The sequence below is a fragment of the Rattus rattus genome, chromosome 4 (assembly GCF_011064425.1).
Source record: "Rattus rattus isolate New Zealand chromosome 4, Rrattus_CSIRO_v1, whole genome shotgun sequence".
Classification (NCBI taxonomy): domain Eukaryota; kingdom Metazoa; phylum Chordata; class Mammalia; order Rodentia; family Muridae; genus Rattus; species Rattus rattus.
The window spans coordinates 122,038,371-122,059,319 of NC_046157.1; the positions used below are offsets into that span (position 1 = coordinate 122,038,371).

General features: G+C 41.1%; 1 protein-coding gene across 3 annotated transcripts in view; it reads left to right on the forward strand.

Annotated features, from left to right (window-relative positions):
- Pms1 (PMS1 homolog 1, mismatch repair system component) overlaps positions 1-20,949 on the forward strand; it is an 87,731-nt gene that overhangs the window by 55,442 nt on the left and 11,340 nt on the right. For all 3 annotated transcript variants that reach the window (XM_032901070.1, XM_032901071.1, XM_032901072.1), the window contains exons 6-9: positions 9,309-9,425; positions 16,480-16,602; positions 16,856-16,999; positions 17,166-18,025. In XM_032901070.1, coding sequence (XP_032756961.1) covers positions 9,309-9,425; positions 16,480-16,602; positions 16,856-16,999; positions 17,166-18,025 — 1,244 coding nt within the window. The remainder of the gene's footprint in view (positions 1-9,308; positions 9,426-16,479; positions 16,603-16,855; positions 17,000-17,165; positions 18,026-20,949) is intronic.

Consider the following 20,949-nt stretch of genomic DNA (forward strand, 5'->3'; position numbering starts at 1 on the left):
TAGGCTTCTTGTATGTTTATGGACATTTCTTTCTTTAGGTTAGGGAAGATTTCTTCTATAATTTTGTTGAAGACATTTACTGGCCCTTTAGTTTGGGAGTCTTTGCTCTGTCTATACCTATTATCCTTACGTTTAATCTTCTCATTGTGTCCTAGATCTCCTGGATGTTTTGGGCTAGGAGCTTTTTGCATTTTACATTACCTGTGAGGTTTGTGCAGATGTTTTCTATGGTATCTTCTGCCCCTAAGAGTCTCTTTTCAATCTCTTGTATTCTATTGGTGATGCTTGCATCTATGACTCCTGATCTATTCCCTAGGTTTTCTATCTCCAGGTATAAGTCTTTGTGCTTTCTTTATTGTTTCTATTTCCATTGTTAAATCCTGGATGGTTTTGTTCAATTCCTTCACCTGTTTGGTTGTGTTTTCCTGTAATTCTTTCAGGGATTTTTCTGTTTCCTCTTTAAGGCCTTCTACTTGTTTACTTGTGTTGTCCTGAATTTCTTTTTTTTTTTTTTTTTTTTTTTTTGGGAGCTGGGGAATCGAACCCAGGACCTTGCGCTTCCTAGGCAAGCGCTCTACCACTGAGCCAAATCCCCAACCCCTTGTCCTGAATTTCTTTAAGGGAATTATTTATGTCCTTCTCACAGTCCTCCAATCATCATCACAAAATGTGATTTTTAAATCCAGATCTTGCTTTTCTGGTGTGTTTAGATATCCAATATTTGCTTTGCTGGTAGAACCAGGCTCTGATGATGCCAAGTAGGATTGATTTCTGTTGCTCAGGTTCCTGTGCCTGCCTCTCACCCTACGGTGGCCTCTGGTGTTAGCTTGTCTTGCTGTCTCTGACAGTGGCTTGACCCCCTCCTGTAGGCCTGTGTGTCAGCACTCCTGTAGACCTGTTTTCTTTCAGCTGGACCTGGGAACAGAGAGCTCCTCCTGGGTTTGTGTGTCCTGAGGCCACCAGGCAAGTGTCTTGGATCAGAAAAGTTGGTCTTACTTCTGCTCTCAGGTGTGCAGGTGCTCCTGAGACTGGCTTTCAGTTCTCAGGGCAGGCAGAAACCAGAGGGTTCCTGGCCCTGACTGCTCCTATGTCTCTCTGCCCAGAGGGCACAGATGGCACTAGGCGATTTGTGTCAGAAATGTGGGCAGAAAGTAGTTGTCTCCTCTGAGTTCTCAGAATTGTCCGCACTTCTAAGGGTCCAGTTCTCTCCCCTACGTGATTTGGGTGCAGGGAGCTGTGGCCAGGTTGAGTTCAGTTCTGAGTGCAGACAGAAACCAGTTCCTTCAGCTGACTGCTCCTATATTCCTGTATCCGGAGGCCACTATGCAGGTTCCTCTTTGGCCAGGAATATAAGCAGAAGTGGACAGAAGTGGGGGTCTCCCCTGAGCTTTCAGGATTGTCTGTACTTCTGGGAGTTCAGCTCTCTCCCTGAGGGGATTTGGGTGCAGGGAGCTGTGGGACAGGTTCAATTCAGATCTGGGCACAGCCTGAAACCAGAAGTGTTCTGTCCCAGACTACTTTTGCCTTTGTGTGAAATAATACTTAAGTGAAAATTTTACCTCTCAAGTAGAAAGTTTTTGTTAAGTAGGTAAACTGAGGCAAAAACCTAATCAGTTGTAGGCTAGCTCTATGTATTAGTTCCATACCTTACCACTTGATTAGAAAAGAAACACAAGACAGTGAAGAGCCACACTGTAGAGCTATTTGCTTGTCTTTTCATTTTAAGCTTTGAAAGAGCGTACCCCTAAACGGGGAGCCGCATCTCTCGCTCCGATCGCGGGGTGGGGTGCCCCCAGGAATCACGAGTAGCCATTCTTGATGTAAAAGCACGAGGTACCTTTATTAACGAGATCCCGGGTCTTAGCGGGATCCCGGGTCGACACATATCTCACACAGGAGACAGAGGAATCGACCCCGAGCCTCCAAACTCGGGGGTTTATATAGGGGAGGTTAGGGGCATTCGCGCGGTTACACATGATTGGTCAATTCAAATGGTGCACAGTTACTTTCGGCACGAAATTACACCAGCAAGGAGTACGTGCTCTCTAGCAGCTCGGCAGGCAGGTAGGGTGGCTCATCTCACTCAGGGGGGTGAAGGAAGGGGAGGGGGTGGCTACAGATGGTCAATGTCCTTGGGGCTGATAGCTGGTTTGGCAAGTCCTATCTCTGGCTCTCCCTCAGGCACGTCCGGCCCTGCACATCCGGACTCTGACAATGAGTAACCTTTTTAAAACTCTAGTTCTACAGCTTCATTTACAGAGTTATGGAGAAGTAAGAGTGGTACAGAGAAGAAAAAATTCAGGTTGATCCCTAACCCTGATACCATTAAAAACCTGGATATGGTGTTATATGTTTGGAGCATGAAGGTCAGAAGTTCATAATCATCCTTGTCTATGTAGTGAGTTGGAAGCCAGTCTGAGTTCTGTGAGAACAGGAAACATTGTCTCAAAAACAAGTCACTTTAAGCCTCATGATTAAGCATTTCCATGTATCTCCTTATGTGGCTACATTAGTCTTTGTTTATAACTTTTGAGTAATTATATGAATTTTTAAAAGTCTGACTCCCCTTTCCTCATTTTCTATGTAAAGACATACCTTTTATACATTGAGACAAATTTCTTTATTATTATTATTATTATTATTATTATTATTATTATTATTAACTTGAGTATTTCTTATATACATTTCGAGTGTTATTCCCTTTCCCGGTTTCTGGGCAAACATCCCCCTCCGCCCTCCCCTTCCTTATGGGTGTTCCTCCCAACCCTCCCCCTTGCTTCCCTCTCCCCAACAGTCTAGTTCACTGGGGGTTCAGTCTTAGCAGGACCCAGGGCTTCCCCTTCCACTGGTGCTCTTACTAGGATATTCATTGCTACCTATGAGGTCAGAGTCCAGGGTCAGTCCATGTATAGTCTTTGGGTAGTGGCTTAGTCCCTGGAAGCTCTGTTTGGATGGCATTGCTGTACATATGAGATCTCGAGCTCCTTCAAGCTCTTCCCGTTCTTTCTCTGATTCCTTCAACGGGGGTCCTGTTCTCAGTTCAGTGGTTTCCTGCTGGCATACGCCTCTGTATTTGCTGTATTCTGGCTGTGTCTCTCAGGAGCGATATGCATTCACATTTTGATCATCCGTCTTGAGTTTCATTTGTTCTAGGCATCTAGGGTAATTCGAGCATTTGGGCTAATAGCCACTTATCAATGAGTACATACCATGTATGTCTTTCTGTGATTGGGTTAGCTCACTCAGGATGATATTTTCCAGTTCCAACCATTTGCCTACGAATTTCATAAAGTCATTGTTTTTGATAGCTGAGTAATATTCCATTGTGTAGATGTACCACATTTTCTGTATCCATTCGTCTATTGAAGGGCATCTGGGTTCTTTCCAGCTTCTGGCTATTATAAATAAGGCTGCGATGAACATAGTGGAGCACGTGTCTTTTTTATATGTTGGGGCATCTTTTGGGTATATGCCCAGGAGAGGTATAGCTGGATCCTCAGGCAGTTCAATGTCCAATTTTCTGAGGAACCTCCAGACTGATTTCCAGAATGGTTGTAGCAGTCTGCAACCCCACCAACAATGGAGGAGTGTTCCCCTTTCTCCACATCCTCGCCAGCATTTGCTGTCACCTGAGTTTTGATCTTAGCCATTTGAGACAAATTTCTAATTATTATTTTTGTCCTTTATCTGGTAGAGAAAATAAACTCAAATCTTTAACAGTTTTAACATTAAGAACAATAAATTATGTGAAATATAAGCCTATCATCAAGTTCCCAATTCTCTTTTTCATCTTAGAAAAGACTTAGGACTATAGCCTTAAACACACACACTTTTAGATTCTTTATCTTTGTTTCAAGTACAACAACTAGGGATAGGGAGTTATCTCTAGGGATAACTAAGAGGATTTGCTGCTCTTTCAGAGGACCTGAGTTCGTTTCCTAGCATTCACACTGGGAGCCTTGTCACTCTAGCTCCTCCAGTGCCTCTGGCCTCAACAGTCTCCTGCACTGACACGCACATCTCCCCCTACACACACACACACACACACACACACACACACACACACACACACACACACACGGTGAAAAATAATAAAAAATCAATTCCTTGAATATAGCGATTGAATTTCATTTCATACTGGTAGCGTGTATTTTTTATTATAGAAAGAGATGCCTATTTCCAGGGAGAATTAGCAGTGCCCTTCTTTAGTAACTATTTTTTGTGTATACACATTCCCTATTCAAACAGTATATATCAGTGAAGTGGGCTGGGGACAAGATCTATCTGACCAACTTAAATCAGTCTTCAGATGGTGTGCATGTAATAATATATTCTTGATGGTGCTTTTGCACTGTCATCAGACTGCCCAGAGTCCAATTCTCATTTGGCACACTCAGATGCTCCAGCTTTGTGTGACCTAGATAGAAAACATATGGAGGTGTGTGTGTGTGTGTATTTTTAGAATATGTTAAGCTTTCAGCCTAAGGGCAAGATATACAGAGCTCTTGAGGAAGTAAAAAGATTATGCTGTTCAAGAGCAGTGTGGACGATCCAGGAATAACGTTTTTATTAAGAATATATTACATTTTGAGCTTCTTCAATAACGGATTCTGTTTGGAAAACAAGTATTTTCTGGGCAAGCCTGAAGTTTTGCTTGCTGCCAGATGTTTGCATTATTCATTGCTAGGCCAAATGATAGTAAGTTTGGGCAGTGCCCCTAAATTGATTGCCTCGCTGGGACATGTAGTTCATAGTAACCGCCCGTGATTCAGCGCTCCCAAGCTTCCAGTAGTTAGTGTTCTCATCACAGTAAAGAAGAAACGAACATATTTCTTGTTCTTGTGTTGCTCAGATTTTCTAAGACCAGTTTCCTAAAGTCCTTTTATATACTGACTTCAGCAAGCCGGGCAGTGAGACAGGAACCTTGGCATTAGTCAGCAACCAAGATTTATTCACAAGGTAGCTCTTCATCGGAGCAGCCACGGTCCACAGTGTGGGCTCCCAGCCCCATAGTTACATTTCAGACCCAGGCAACAGAAATGCTTTCCTCGTAACTTTATGTAGATGGGAGAGCAGGGCGAGACTCAGCAGTTGCCCAGCATGTGTCAGATAGAAGGAAGGAAGGATGGAGAGCAGAGAAAGAGGAGACCGGAGAAGGAAGTTCCTCTGTGCCAGGGCCAGAGCTGGTGCAGCTGTGAAGGGTGCGCTTCTGTGACCAGCGTCTCATCCTGCATGAGTTTGCTGTGGGGCATTCATTCCCGTACAGCTGCAGACTGTCCAGAATCTTCTCCCTACCCTCTGTTTTTTAGAATATTCTCCCTTAAGTCACCACTGTGCCTACAACAGCAGCCGCTGCCAGCATCTCTCTGTCTTTTTAGAAGCTTAATGCACATAGAGATTATATGCTAGTCAGCTGTGCTGCTTTAATGAAAAGGGTCCCCGTTGGTTCACAGGGAGTGGGCACTGTTAGGATGTGGGGCCTTGTTGGAGAGGATGTGCCCTTCCAGGAAGTATATCACGTTGGATGGTCTTTGGGTTTCAGAAGCCCAAGCTAGGCTCAGTGTCACTCTCCTTTCCTGCTGCCTGTCAATCCAGATGTAGAAAATTCAGCTTCCTCTCCAGCACCGTGGCTGTCTTCACTGCCATGGTTCCTATCATAAAAATAATGGACTAAACCTCTGAACCTGTAAGCCAGCTCCAAGCACATTTCCCATTATAAGAGTTGTGATCATGGTGTCTCTTCCCAGTAGTAGAAACCCTGGAACATCAGCCTAAAGATACCATATCACCCAGCACTTATGGCCTACATACTTGTCCAGGAGAGATAAAACATGTCCACACGAAAAATTCAGTGTTTATAGTGGCATCATTCATAATGGTCCAAGCTGGAAACAACCCAAATAGCCATACATTTATGAAAAATGCATCAGACATGTGTCATGAATACTCCTCAACCATCGAAAAAGGATAGGGTTGTACACCACTCGTGAAATTTCAGAACATCGTGCAAGGTCTTAATAAAACACTACATATTGTGTGATTCCATTCATATGACAGTGAAAACAGGCAATTTTATGAAGAGAGTAGTGATTATGAAGACATGAATAGGTCGTTTCTGTTTGATGATTTTTTTCTAAAATTGTAGTACAGATGCCACAAATCTGTAAGCAGGCTGTGTAACAAACTATGGCGCAATAAAACTGTTCTACTTGAAGGGAGCAAAGGTCGCTTCAGATTTCCTCGACCAACATAGCAAAGTCTGTACTCGTCAGCAGGTGCAGCCAGTGCTGGGCACCCGCGTGTTAACCAGTGAAGACACAGGTAATTGTACCTCCAACAGGGTGCTTTCCCCAGAAAACTCAATAGATAATTCCTTAGAGCACTAGTTTTCAGCCCTCCTAATGCCGTGACCACATTACAGTTCCTCATGTCGTGGTGTCCCCCCAACCATAAAAACTATGTTCAACACTACTTCATAACCGTAATTTTGCTACTGTTAGGAATTGTAATGTAAATATCTGTGTTTTCCAGGGGTCTTAGAATGATCTTTCAAAAGGGACATGGCCCACAGGTTGAGAACCACTGCCTTGTGGATCATCCACGAAATTCAGCGCTGCCCTTGATATGAGGGACACAGCATTGTACAAGCTGAGTGCATCATTTTTCCTTTCCCGACAAACCTGTTCTAGTTAGTACTGTTTGCTGTGTAGGATTCCTGACATTTCATCCTCTCAGGACAAAGTCCAGAAAGCCTCCACAATATTCCCTTCGACACTTGAAATCATCACATCATGTAACATGTCTTTCAAATCCTTTAGTTTACTTCACTGTCTTTTTTCCTCCTACTGGTATGTTGGTTCTGTTATCTGTTTTAATGTCACAGCTTACAAGGGAATTGCCTTTACAATCAATAAGTAAATGAATAAATGGGTAAACTAGAAGTATAATTCTTTTGTAAGTGTTTTTCTGGGCTTATAGTCAACCACATTTTCAAGAATGGAAAGTAACCATACCACAGCTAGTACAACAGAAACCACAGTTCCCAGAGATCTAAGGGAACATTTTATGAATGAACTTTACTCATTTCTCATGCTCACTGTCAGAGAGCTGGGACTCTCTGCCTTGGATAAATACTGTAACAGTGGTTTGTGTTTGTTTTTCTAACTTCAGATCTCACTAAATCACTCTTGCAAAACAACCATGTCTGAGTATGTTTTGTCATTAATTAGTTTTTCCAGTATTATGGACAAGAAACAGTAAATGTGTCATGCTGTGGTTGGCCACTCAGTTTTGCTCTTGGACATTTAATTTTATTTCCAGCCTACTCTGTACCGTCATGCTTTTGTGTGTATTGTTCCATCAGTCAGCAAAGTGTTGCCTGTATTTATTTTATAAATTAATTTAAACAGTAATTGGAAATTCCACAGTACATCACATGGCCTCATGGTAATTATCAAAAAATGCATTTGTCAGTCAAACACTTTGCTGTTCGAAGGATTCTTTGTAACTCCTTAAATCCAAGTTGGTTCCTAAATTACTGCTTTCTTTGACTAGAAAATAAATGTTGGAATATGAAAAAATAGGTTTAGAGACAAAAGGGAGGGAGAGGGAATAGAATTGTTTCCATGACTGAATGTCTGTTTCTTTAAGAAAGTTGGTTTCTTCGAGCTTTGATTTACTCAAGATAATAGATATCCAGAATGATTGTGAAAGTATACCTTAGTTTATGGATCAGAGGTGCCTTAGTTGTAATTATCCGACCGTGTAAGTAGAACTCTTGGAATGCACTCAGGTCCTTATACTCTTGAGTCATTTGTCTGCTGTGTGGTTTTTCTTTGAGAGTCCAGACGAGCACATCCTTCCGTTCTGCTTTTACTGTGCATAATACCAGGAGGATGGTCTGACCACATGGGTCCCTGGCCTTTGCTAAGGACTCCTGACTGACTTGTTTTGGTGCACAGCTTGGTTCACTCCTCCTCTCTTTCCCTTTCTCTTTTCCTCCTTGTCTTTGTATATCCCTACGCCATGTGTAGTAGACTTCTCCCTTCATTTTTAACAATTTTCAGAAGAAAAAGAAAATTCCCAAAGAGTGTACAGGTTTATTGAGTTGTCAAAGTTCTACATTGGATTACGAAGCAAAATTTATTTACATGGTTTTAGCAGCCTGGTTTATTAACAACTTCTTTTTCTGATACTGGTTCTGTTTTTCTGGATGGCATAAACAAATGAAAGACTACATCAAGCAAGCACACATGTGCATTCACACACACACACACACACACACACACACAAGATGAACTTACATGCCTCAGGCCTCCACACCAACTTGCTAGTACAGTGTACCCCTCTGCCAGGAGGCCAAGTTTGTCACCCCTCTGCTTCCAATAGACATCACTCAGAGCTCCTAAGACAGATGCACGAGCCTATTATTTGACCACTACCCAAATTACTGCCATTCAGCCCTGCTTGTACTTATAGAACTGTGGCCAATCTTCTGACTGTTTAATACGGTGGTCGCATCTTGGTTGCCTCAGAGGAACTGCTTGCTATAGAAGACTCTTCTGTGCATGACACTGTCCTGTCTCTCCTCTTCATTCGCTGTGACCTCTCCTGTTCCCCAACTCTCTTCTTGTCCCCAGGATGCTGACACTGTTTTCTCTTAGGTTCTTCAAATATTTTCATCAGGACATGCAAGAGACTGAGTGAATATTTGTGGGACGGGTGAATGGTTTCTATACTGACAATTTCTCAAGTGTTTTCAACTCTAATTGGACACAGCTACCTTTGTTCTAGTCTCTTGATTATGTCTCTTGATCTACCTACAATGTGCAATATGTAGCATGTAAAATGGATCTAGGTAGCATTTATTTATGCGAGATTCAGTCAATTATAAGTTCTCTGTTTATTAAAAGTACCGGAAAACATCATTTTAAAGTGCATTTTGCTTTCAAAAATCTTCACAACAATCTAACTATTTACAATAATCTTATAGCATTGCTGTCAATTCTGGGAGGCCAGGGAGAAACCTTAATTGTAAATATACCTTGAAGTATGTATTCTAAGAGTTAGAGGGAGAATATTTTGTGAAACTTTAAGGAAAGGACTGGGGCTTGATAAGGTTATACATTTCTGCATGTACAGCTTCAAATGTAGAACCAGAGTTTGTTCTTTTAGACCATAGTTCTGAGTTCCTTCTGGATGACACAGAAAACAGTGAGGGTAAATGCTCAATATGTAAACGCTGTAAGTTTTCAAATTCATATAAACCTTAATTGTACCACAGCACATCTATGTTTCCTTGTCCCCAGGCAGTTATTTGGCAGAAAAGTAGAGTTCCAGATCACAGGATGGCTCTAATGTCGGTTCTGGGAACTGCTGTCGTGGGCAACATGGAGTCTGTTGAGCGGTACTGTGAAGACTCTCAGGTAAACAGCAACGCTCACCTTTCGAAACTCTCACTCGTGGTAAGAACTGTGGTAAGGCAAGCAGCAGAATGCAAAGCCAACCTTCTGGGCCATGGTTACCTTTTTATTTACGTTGATTTTTTTTGAAAAATGATTTTTCAATTCAGAATTTTCTCTTTACATTATAGAACAACAACAACAACAAAAACATAGATCTTATTTATCCTTTATTTCTCTTCCTGATTGTGAATATATGCTCACGTTGCCTTCTGTTGGTCTTTCAGATTTAGATAGGACATTTAGCTCTGTACTGCCAAATGATGCCACCTAACTTAACTTGCTCCTCCTTCATAATTTCATCAGCTGTATGTGCGTGCGTGTGTGTGTGTGTGTGTGTGTGTGTGTGTGTGTCTGTGTGTCTGTGTGTTTGTGTGTCTGTGTGTGTATGTGTGTATCTGTGTATGTATCTGTGTGTATTTGTCTGTGTGTATGTGTGTCTGTGTGTCTGTGTGTGCACACGTGCGCACATATCCATATCCATACATATACACATAGTCCTGGGCACTGAACCTGGAGCCTGGTGTTTGCGACAGACACTATTACACTGAGCTATGTTCTGAGTCCTTCCCCCACACTCACCCCCATTTTTATTTTTCAGTCATGTCTCGCTATGTTACCCAGCATAGGTTTAAACTCTGTAGTATTGAACTTATGGTCCTCCTACCCCATCCTTTTAGGATCTGCAGTTGCAGGCTTGGGCTGCCAGCCCTGGCTTTAACATATTTCATATGTAGTTTTCTTCCTCAGAGCTCAGGGTCTAACCTAGCACCTCACACCAGTGGCGGGCCTTCTGCTACTGAGCTCTGTTCCCAGCCCTGGGGTTTTTGTTACATGTTTGTGTGCTTGTTTGTTTCCACCTTTGCTCTAAACATTGATTGTAAGTATACCAAATCAGTACGAAGCCCGGTCTTACACCAGGCTTGCATTTCCCCTTTAAGGATCCAGTATTTTCTCTGTTATGCCACACAAATGAGACTCTTCCCACTCCACGAATGGAATATATTGTCCTTTGTTATATTCCCACCAGCTACTCAAAATTCGAGTTGTTTTCCCCTCATTTGTGTTTTATGTGTTCTACTGCATGTAAACTCTTACGTTTCCTAAGGTTCTAATGGTTAGTGAACTTGTCTATTTTTGTCTCCCCTTTTCATGTATTCATTCTGACATTCTTTTTGCCTCCTCTTATGTAATGGCCCCTGAGCCTTGGTGGGGTGTAACAGCAGTTTCATTTAGGCCCAATGCCACACCAGCACTTACTCTTGTCATTTTTGTGGAGTTTTGCATTAACACCCCACTGTAGTAAACTTCTTTGATGATGTCTAGATATAGCACGATCCAGGAGTACAAACAGTACTAGAAAGCTGTTTGACAGCATGTCCTTTTAGCAAAACTGTAGTAGTAGTCCGTTACCTCCTATGATTTCCCAGTCAAGGGCCCTTAAGCAGGTTAACAGAGCAAGGCATGAGTTTCCTCTTACAGAACAGACCTCAAACATAATCAGAAAATGGTTGCTTGCCTCAATTCCAGCTCTGCCATCTTACCACTTGCCTCTGAAGTTATCGTTATAGCTAGCAGTATTCACAGCTTAGTAAGACTGTTAATAATACCCCTACCCCGACCTATGTAGCAATTCTGGTGCCATGGCAGCTGGACAATAGGGAAGAAATTTGTAGCTCAGCTCTAACTTAATTTTTATGCCCTGGGATCATAACCACTGAATTCTGGTGGGCAACCCAGAACAATCCGCATAATTTGTGTTGTTCAGGTGCTTCTGGGACCTCCCTGACCAGTCACTGATAGAAAGGTGTCCCAAAGCTGGTACACTTTAATAATACATGACCTCTGGGAGAACATCACCCATGTCCATGGAGGGCGTCTCCTTTCAAAGATTATATTTTAGATTAAGTTTTAAATAAGTTAATAGAACAGTTGTTTCCATATGGCTTTTTTCATATCCTCTTAGTAGTGTTTGCCCCTTCTATCTGCCCACCACTTCCCCTACTTGTAAGTTTTATAATAATCATTTATGTTTCACTGCTGTGCCAAGGACGAAATGCTTTCAATCTGGAGACCCATTTTCCTTAGCCACATAGGATTTATACTTCTATCCATTATCAGTCCCCCTACCCCCGTCTATCTCTCCTGTCTCTCTCTTCTCTCTGTTTCTCTCTCTCTGTCTCACCCACCCTCCTCTTATTTTTCACTGTTTCCGTCTTCCTATGTGTTCTGTAAATCTATGTCTCTATATCTTCAAACTCGTATTGATTACATAAGAAGGCAAGTTCAGCTTCTAAAAGTATTTTTATTTAAATGTTTTTATAGCTTCTTTGTGTGTGTGTGTGTGTGTGTGTGTGTGTGTGTGTGTGTTTTCAAAACCCTGAATAAAGTTTTGTTTTTAAAGTATTTGCTCCTTAAACAATTTTTATTTCATTGGAGACAAGTTTTGTTTTGCTTAGAAGGTCTTGTTACTGTAAATCTCTGGTTCCCTCTCCATTTTCCTTCTGTTCCATACTTCTGATTCTCTGTGTTTTTGCTCTGTGGAAATGTTAATTGGGAGTGTGTCTTCGTGCCTGCTGTTGACTCTCGGGTTCGTGTTGAGTGATCCTTACCTGCCTGTCTGTCTATCATCTGTTTATCCATCCATCCCCCTACCCAACTATCCATAATCTACTTATCCATCGCCATCAGGTCCACATGGGATCTTCCATTCTCTCTTCCTGCCTTCCTTTATTTTAATTTCAAAGACAGAGTTGAATTAATTGTAATTGATTTGTGATACATCGTCACTATGTAGTTTCTTTAGACAAGAGACCCTTTATTCGTTGCTATTTGTCTGATCACTTTAAGCCTGTTGGCTCTCTAGTGCATGATGCTTATAGTAGGTGAGTTGGAATAGCCTGGGTAAATCTGAATTGTCCTTGGTTCCCTTATTTTCCTGGGACTTGGTTGTGTTTGTGTGTGTACTCGTATTCTAGATACTCCAGATATCCTGATAGGATCTGTAGGCCAAGCGTGTTGGATATTGCATGGAAGTTATTAGGATTAGTGTCAAAGGCCTGTTCTTAGATCAACTAATTGTCTATGAGACATTACCAGATAATTTTTTAAATTTAATTTTGGATTTTTTTGTTTGTTTGTTTTGTTTTCCCTTGGCTTTGCAGACCAATTTATGTAAAGACTTCTGGTAATCTCTCATAGACAATAGGAATTTTGCTTTCTCTTCACGTGCTTATTTTTGTATGGAAGAATGTATAATACATGTGTTAACAATGTTCTAGCTCAAAGGCTGAAGAATGTCTGCTAACGTTGGAATGTCTGGAAGTAATCGCAGTCAGATCTCTGCTATTCTTGCTTTGTGTCATGCTGCTGTATTTCTGTTCCACCAGCCGTCCGTCAGCACACCATACTCTGGCTCTATTCTTGACTCTTCTAATGTCAGAGTTTCCGTGAGTGTTTTCTCATTCTTGGTCAAAATCAATCCTATTTTCCCCCACTGCTACTGGCTATGACCTCTCTCTTTATTCTGTCCCCCAGAACTTATCTTTGATTGTAATATTTGCCCATCCTGTTTTCCCTTTTGGACTGGAATGACAAGTTGTTGGCCATTGGGAACATTGAATACAGAGTATCTATATATATATATCTGTTTTCTTTGTGATAAGGGTCTCCTTTGTACGTCTTTGGTTCTAGGAAGAATCTTTGTTATGGGTGATGGTGCCATCTGAGCCCCTGGTGTGACATCTTTTGATAGGTTGTCAGGTTGTCCTTCTTGACATCTGTCTTCTCATTGATACTTTTAGCTCTACTCCAAGGTGAGGGAATGTCTTATTACCACCTGATTTTTATTCCTCAAACTGTATTTTTTCAGAACTTGGAATATATTTTCAGTTTTTTTTAAGCTTTATTCATAGCCATCCCTGCTTGCTCACTTATTTTCTGATACAATTGGTGCTATTTGCTTGGTTTAAATTCCATGTTACAACACTTAATTCCAGAGTCATTTCCAAGGTTCTGTCATTTCTATTTTTTCTGAAAGAGGAGTTTTATTCTCCACTATTTTATGTGACTAGAAACTTTAATGTAGCAGATCGGGGACACGGTTTGTTTCTGTTGTTCTGTCTTGTTCTCCATGCTTACACTCTGTCCTATAGTCAGCGCCCACCTCTTCCCTAGTCCCAGTGTGAAGCCAGGTGTTACCTCAGTAGTTCCTGCCTCTCATCCTGCCAGAATTCCCAGACTCCTCCCTGACTGCAGCATGACCTCGCCTGGTCCTTGGTTTTGGAGTTGACTTTATTCTTCCTGTGACATGGCAAGCAGCCATTGACAGTGGTCACAATATGTAAGTCATTTTGTTTTCTTCCAGGGAGGTGTTATGTGAGCTCCAGGTTCCAAGTGGAAAGATTGATTTCAGTCTTCTGCTAGATTTTAATTAGCAAACGAGGCGTCTTGTCTCTGATATCAATTACCATCTAAGGCCTCATCCTCCAGCCAGCACTCCCCATTATGCAGTATGCACATACAATTTAACCTTTGTCTGTCGTTTATGCTGATAGTTCTATTGAAATTAAACATTGGTTTTTAATCACCTCGATGTAGTTTACATTTTTGAGAAGGGATTTCCACATGAACTTGTTCTACTGTCTTGACCACAGAGTATTTAAATGACTCCTTTAGTATTTATATGTAATTTAGATATGTTCGTATGATATTATAGAGCTTTACTGGAAAGAGAGGGAGACAAGGGTAAGTAGATTAGTCAGGCTTACATTGTTCTAATTAAAGAATAGGTTTGTCTGACAGACTATGACTCTCTAGTATGGTAAAGAATACAAACATTGCCAGTTGGACAGCGGGGTAAAAACTAGGTAACATCTTACAACATTTTAATGTGGTGAATTTATTTTGTGGCAGCTAGTTGATGCAAGAAATAACTACAACTTTGCTATATTACTATCAGTGGTAGGTAGCTGTTGGAACTAGGGATGAGACTGAAATTATTCAGATTAACTACAGAGCAAAAGAGGCCTAAAGATGGAATTTAGGGGACCATCGTCCTTAAAGGGTAAAAGTAAATGAAAGAACACAGCTAATCATGCTGAAGACGACATGACCCAGAAGAGGGAAGGAAGTCAGCTCATTTAGGAGGAAGCTGCTTAAAGGAGTTGTTGATGTCAGGCCTGCGTAATCAAAAGAATAAAAAAAAGACTTGCATTAGCTATTGAGAGGGAAGACAGTTTATTGGGTGTTTGTTGTTCTTTGAGGCACGGTCTCCCTAAGTAGCTCCAATGGCCTGGAACTTGCTTCACTGCTGTGAAAATTAGGCTGGTGTCAAAACTCCGCCCTCCTGATTGCACTGAAGGTGTGCCCCACCACGCCTGGGAGAGACTCCTGTGTATAGGAGACAGAGGAGAGGAAAGAGGTCTACTTGAGAAGCCGCTGAAAGGATGGAATTTATTGTGTTTAGGGGGATTTTTCTTTTTAGGTTAAGGTTGAGGTACAGAATCTCATAAAGTCTATCAGATTGTTTCCTTATTGAACTGATTTGGGGGTTTATTGTTTTTTTATGAAGTAGCCTGGTATTTAATTTATATAACATTGAATGCACCATGCCTGCGTGACTCTCCCATATAACTTTAATGTGGTTTGTTATTTTCTAAGATTGCCTTCATTTTTAAAGCTCAGTGTCTCGTAGTTATACCGTTGCAACCAGAGTGTACGAAAGGAAATCCCTGGCTCTGGTCTCCTTCATTTTAGGGCACCAGGGGCACTTTTCTTCTCTCTTTTCTCTCCTCATCTATGTCTTTTCTTTAATCCAAACACTCAGTAAGTCCTCCAGAGGCTAAGCAGACTCTCCTGGTACCCAGCAGGTGCTTGAAGAAGAGTCTCATGTTACATGGTAAATTATACAGCCATTTATAAATGCTGTGAAGTTTTACAGTTAATTAAGTGGTATCATCTTGTAATGGATTATCCAGATTTATTAATTTATTTTTCCAAATTGGTACACATTGGCACTGTGACAGTAATGCACTTAGTGTTCTAAAATTGGTATTAGTGTTCTAAATTGGTATTACATCTCCTTAAGCACTTACTCGCAAGAGCAGGGCTAGCCATGGACATAGGTGACAGCCTACGGGTTGTGTTGTTACCAAGTGTCATGGTTACTGCTTGGCTATAAATAGCACCTTACTCCTTACCCTAAGCTTAACGTTTACCATTAGAGTTGCTCATTGGGTTCATAGCACATCAAGTTTGAGTTATTTCAGATAAGATTATCTGCGCGCGCACACACACACCATGAATGCAAAGTGGGAAGAAAGGGACTATGAATGAAATCCTTAACAATTTTCTGTGTCATGTTAATTAGCTCAAGATAGAAGCAGGTACACATTCTGCCTTCTAATCCCTTAAACCACTCTTTCCTTCTGGTAGCCTTCAGTTTCTTCCTTCTCTTGATATATTTGTAGACTAAAGAAAAGTACAGTGTGTAAATAATCACAAATCTGTGGGGAAGTTCTATGAACAATCATAATGGTAACTTGTATACAATCAGTATTTAGACATGCAGGAGTTAATTCACTGTAAAGAATTTTTTTCTTAAACACAGCAATGAAAGCACAGTACAATTAGCTTCAAATTATTAAAAAGAAAGAAATGGCTGCTTTTCATGGGAAATAATAGTTGAAGAGAAAAAGACAAACAGCCAGTAAGGGGAAGGGGTTGAAGTCAACGTTATGAGGAAAGACATTTTAAAATAAAACAAGGTAAGGGTATTTGTCCTGATAGTTAAAAATGTAAAGCGAGGGCCATTAATAAGATTTTTTTTTACTGGTTTAGTACTCTTCAGCAGTTTCTCAACATTAATTCTCAAGGCGTGCTTACCAGCATGCATATGACCTAAAATTACAAGTCCCATGTATTACTTTGTATACTTTCTAATACACTGTATATAATCAGACTACTAGAACTTTATTGTTGAAGTTACACCTTCTATACTTGTGTATTACAATTGTAGATTCACCTACATGGATTATTTCCAAAGCATGATGCAGACCACAATTCCACAAGTCTTTCAACCCCAGAGAGAAGTTTCATCTTTATTAATAGTCGACCAGTACATCAAAAAGATATACTAAAGGTAATTAATCACTTCCAGAAAGAAAAAAATACCCCTTGGATTAGGAATTTCATATATTTTAAATTTTCATATATTTTCTTTTTCTAAATTTTCTTTTATGTGTATGGATATTTGTTCTGCAAGTCTGTCTGTAGCACGTGCCTGGTGCCTATGGGGGCCAGATGAGGGAATCAGATCCCTGGAGCTAGAGTTCTTATTTAAAGCTGGCAGTAACAAGATATTTCTGTCTTTTGTTCATCGCATATATTTCTAGTTAATCCGACATTATTATAATCTGAAGTGCCTAAAGGAATCTACCCGCTCGTATCCCATTTTCTTTCTGAAAATTGATGTTCCTTCAGCTGAGGTGGATATAAATCTGACACCAGATAAAAGTCAAGTGCTATTACAGAATAAGGTAATCTTTTTCAAATAAAGTTCAGTATGGAATTATGCTATAACTGTATGCAGTCCCAACTGTTCTCTTCTTAAAACGACTTGGTTTTTTTTAATTTTTGTTATTATTTTGGTTATTGTGCCTTTTCACAGTCTCCCTCCTAATATTTGTTCATTTGTATTTTTAGGAATCTGTTTTAATTGCTCTTGAAAATCTGCTGATGACCTGTTATGGACCACTACCCACTACAGAGTCTTATGAAAATAACAGAGTAGATGTTTCCTCAGCTAACGTTGTCGTTAGTGAAACAACAGAAACAGATGTGCTTTTTAATAAAATGGAATCATCCGGAAATAAATACCCAAGTGCTGATACTTTGGCTATTCCCTTCCAAAATGATGAATCTAGAAAAAACACTGACCATCATTTAAACGAACAGATAAATATAGGTGATCACTGTGATGGTCATTTTAGTGGTGAATATTCTCACCTTAATAAGGACACGTTTCAAAATATCCCTAGGAATAACTTATCATCAGAGCCTAATCGGAGTAAACACAGTGAGACTCACTCTGCAGGCTCTATTGAGCATATCCAAGGGGAAAATGGCAGGAGTGGTACAGGAGAAAATGGGGAAGATGGAAAAAAAACACTTCCCGAGAAAGCTCTGGAGATCTGTGCAGACGACTGGAGCAAGGGAAATGTGTTTAATTCAATGGGAGAGAATATCGAACCTGTGAAAATTTTAGTGCCGCAAAAGAGCTTATCATGTAAAGTGACTAATAGTCACCCAGACCCTGAACCAGAGAATCTCAGTGTTGGTCCTTTAGGCAGAACATCAAATGTTATTGATAACAGGCCTGGGCAGCTTACAGCCTATGACTTAATTAGCAGTCGAGCAGTCAGGAAGCCCATGTCAGCCTGTGCCCTGTTCATTGAAGACCACCGCGCTCAGTTCCTCGCAGAGAATCCCAAGACTGGTTTGGAGGATGTGACAGCACAAGTTAAAGCACAGTGGGAGACACTGAGTGAAGAGGAAAAACACAAGTAGGTCTCCAGAGCACGTGTGCCCAGATGCTCAGCTGTCTTCCTTCTGTCTGACTTACGGGTTCAAAGCCTTAGAAACCACATTTAGGAAGAAAACGGAAAATGATTCTTTAGCTTAACTGAAGTCTTTTTGGATATCATGTTTTCATTATTATTTTGGATAGTGGGGTATTATTTTTTTATTTTTGTTTTGAAAATGTTTGTTGTGTTCAATCTCCTTGATTATTTGGTAGAGGCCTTTACTGCTTCCACCTCCATCTGACTCTCCACTCTCTTATTCCTTTCTTTTAATTTATGTTAAAGAGCTTCACTGGAGCGGGATTTTTTCAAGCTTTTGCATTAGAGCAGTTGAAGTGATAGTGTATTTTGTAAAAACTTGGTTGTTTCTCCCTGTTAAATTGGTCTCTAGAAAGGCACGCACAGTACAAAAGATTGTGCTGGAGTTTTAGAACCAAATTAGTGTATTACCACCTATATTGTAGCATCTAAATTTTATTGTCAGTTTGTAAAATGTTGTGGGTGTTTGGGGTATGTAAGTAAGTGGTTTGATCCGATTAAAATATTACCTGTATCTTCAGATCTAAGCTTATGTCCCAAAACAATCTCATGGGCATACATAGTTTCTTGTGGGAACTTTTCCCTTGGGAGATGTGAACAAACTATACCCCTTCCTTACAAGGCACCCAAGACAAACCAATGTACAAATCCACCAGAGTCCAGCATGGGGAACCAGTAAGTTTATTGGGCTTAACTAAAGAGCATGGATGCGGGTTTGCTTACAGGAGGCTCAGTGACCTCAAATCAGTTGTGCCAGTAAAAAGTCATGACCAGCATAGCTGTACAGATAGAGGCCCCTCAGTTAGCACCCTTTGTCTACTTTAGTACCTCCATGATGTCATATGCAGTTGAGTCAGAATTGCATACAGCTTCCTGAGAGGTGAAGGAAGCAGAGCTGGGTGACCTTTCTACTCCTTCCTCTCAGCATGTTGGCTCTTGAGTCTCACTTGCAAGCAGTCACAGCCCTAATAAAGATGATGGCCAATGAGTCCCAAATTGTCAGATTATTAGTTAGCATTATGGCTAGTAAGCTTCATCTAGATTTTTCTTTAGTAGTGTTGTGGAATCCATTTAGAGCAGACCTCAGAAACTACACCTGGGACCTGTGGATAGTCACAGCAAGACTATTCTTTGCTGGCTGTCAATAAAGGTGTGCTGTGGCCTGTCACTGTTGCGAGGAGTAGTTGAGATCATGGCTGTTAGAGCTCAGGGCAATGTCCCACATTCACAGTGACTTCTGTGTTAGTGTAATGGGGATTGTTAAGCTGTTTGTGTTATAAATGGCAGTTTTCATTTGTTCTACGTCAGTTCAGTTGACTTGGATGTCAGAGACAGAAATGTGCCAAGAAAGTACTGATCTCTTAGAATCAGACACACAGATGCTTTTTTAAAAAACAAAATGTTTCGTTTCAAGGCCAGGGCTCCTTGGACTGTGATCCACTGGATCGAATCCATGGTTGTCATTTTGAAGTTTCCTCTTCTCCTCAATTCTGCAAAGAATAGATGTGTTACAAGAGTAGATCTGGTATGCATCTCAGTGGCAGAGCACCTGCATGCCTTCCATAAGTCTCTGGCCTCCATCCTCACTGTCACAAAGGTACTGCCTGACTGCCCCTCCTCAGGCAGTCATCCATGGTAGTACAAAGGGCAGAGCGCCTGCCTCCCTCTCTAAGGCCCACCCTCCTCTCTAAGGCCCGCCCTCCTCTCTAAGGCCCGCCCTCCTCTCTAAGGCCCGCCCTCCTCTCTAAGGCCCGCCCTCCTCTCTAAGGCCCGCCCTCCTCTCTAAGGCCCGCCCTCTCTTCCATCTTAGTAGGAAGAGTCAGCCCCTTCTACAATGCTTCAGTTCATTTTGGCATTTCCTTTCTCCTTTCCATTCCCTTCCTCCATTTAGGAAATAACTTGTTAAGGGTAGCCTGTACTCTGGCTGGTCACTTCAGTTAAAAATAACATTAATTGTCTACTCAAAAATAGTATATAGTCTGCAGTTTGTCCTGTAGCAATCACAGAATTTTATGAGTTTTTAATTGAAAAACATTTTATACAATATATTCTGATGATTGTTTCCCCTTTCCCAGCTCCTCCCAGCTCCTCCCAGCTCCTCCCTCCCTACCTACCCAGCCAACCTCACCCAGCCACTTCCTTTCTCCCTTTCTCTCAGTTTCTTGCGCTCTCTTGCTCTCTTGTTCTCTCTAGCTCTTGCTGTGCTCTCGCTCTTTAAAATACAAAGAATCAAGAAACACATACATCACAAAGACACAAAACCAAAAACTAAAATATACACTCAGAAAAGACTAATAAGATCAAAAAATGCCCTTGAGATCCTTTTGCAGTGGTCATCTACTGCTGGGCATGGGGCCTACCTGAAATGTAGTTAATATACCCAGTGAGGCACCATTGGAGAAAACTAATTTTTTTTTTTCCTTTGCAAGCAGATGTCAGTGGGAGATAGCTTCTTGGTTAAGAATAAGCAACTGTGTCCATGGCACCTTCTCAGTTCTTGGACCCCATCTGTCTTGAACCTTATAGGCCCTGTGCATGCTGTCATATGAAGTCTGTGACTTGATGTATGCATCAGTCCTGCTGTGTCTGGAAGACGACGCTGTTTCCTTAGAATCATCCATTTCCTCTGGCTCTGACTGTCTTTAGGTCTCATCTGCATAGACATCCCATTTAGGACTGAGTCCTACAAAGTCTCACTCCCCGCACGTTGTGAGTTGTGAAGCCCTCCACGACCTTCACAATAGAATTAGTGCCTTTCATAAGGGCAATACAGAGAGTTGTGAAAACACGTACCAGTTGTCTGATATACAGGAAAATTGCTTCCTTCTATAAAACTGGAAAGTTTTTAGGGAATTATCACATGAGAA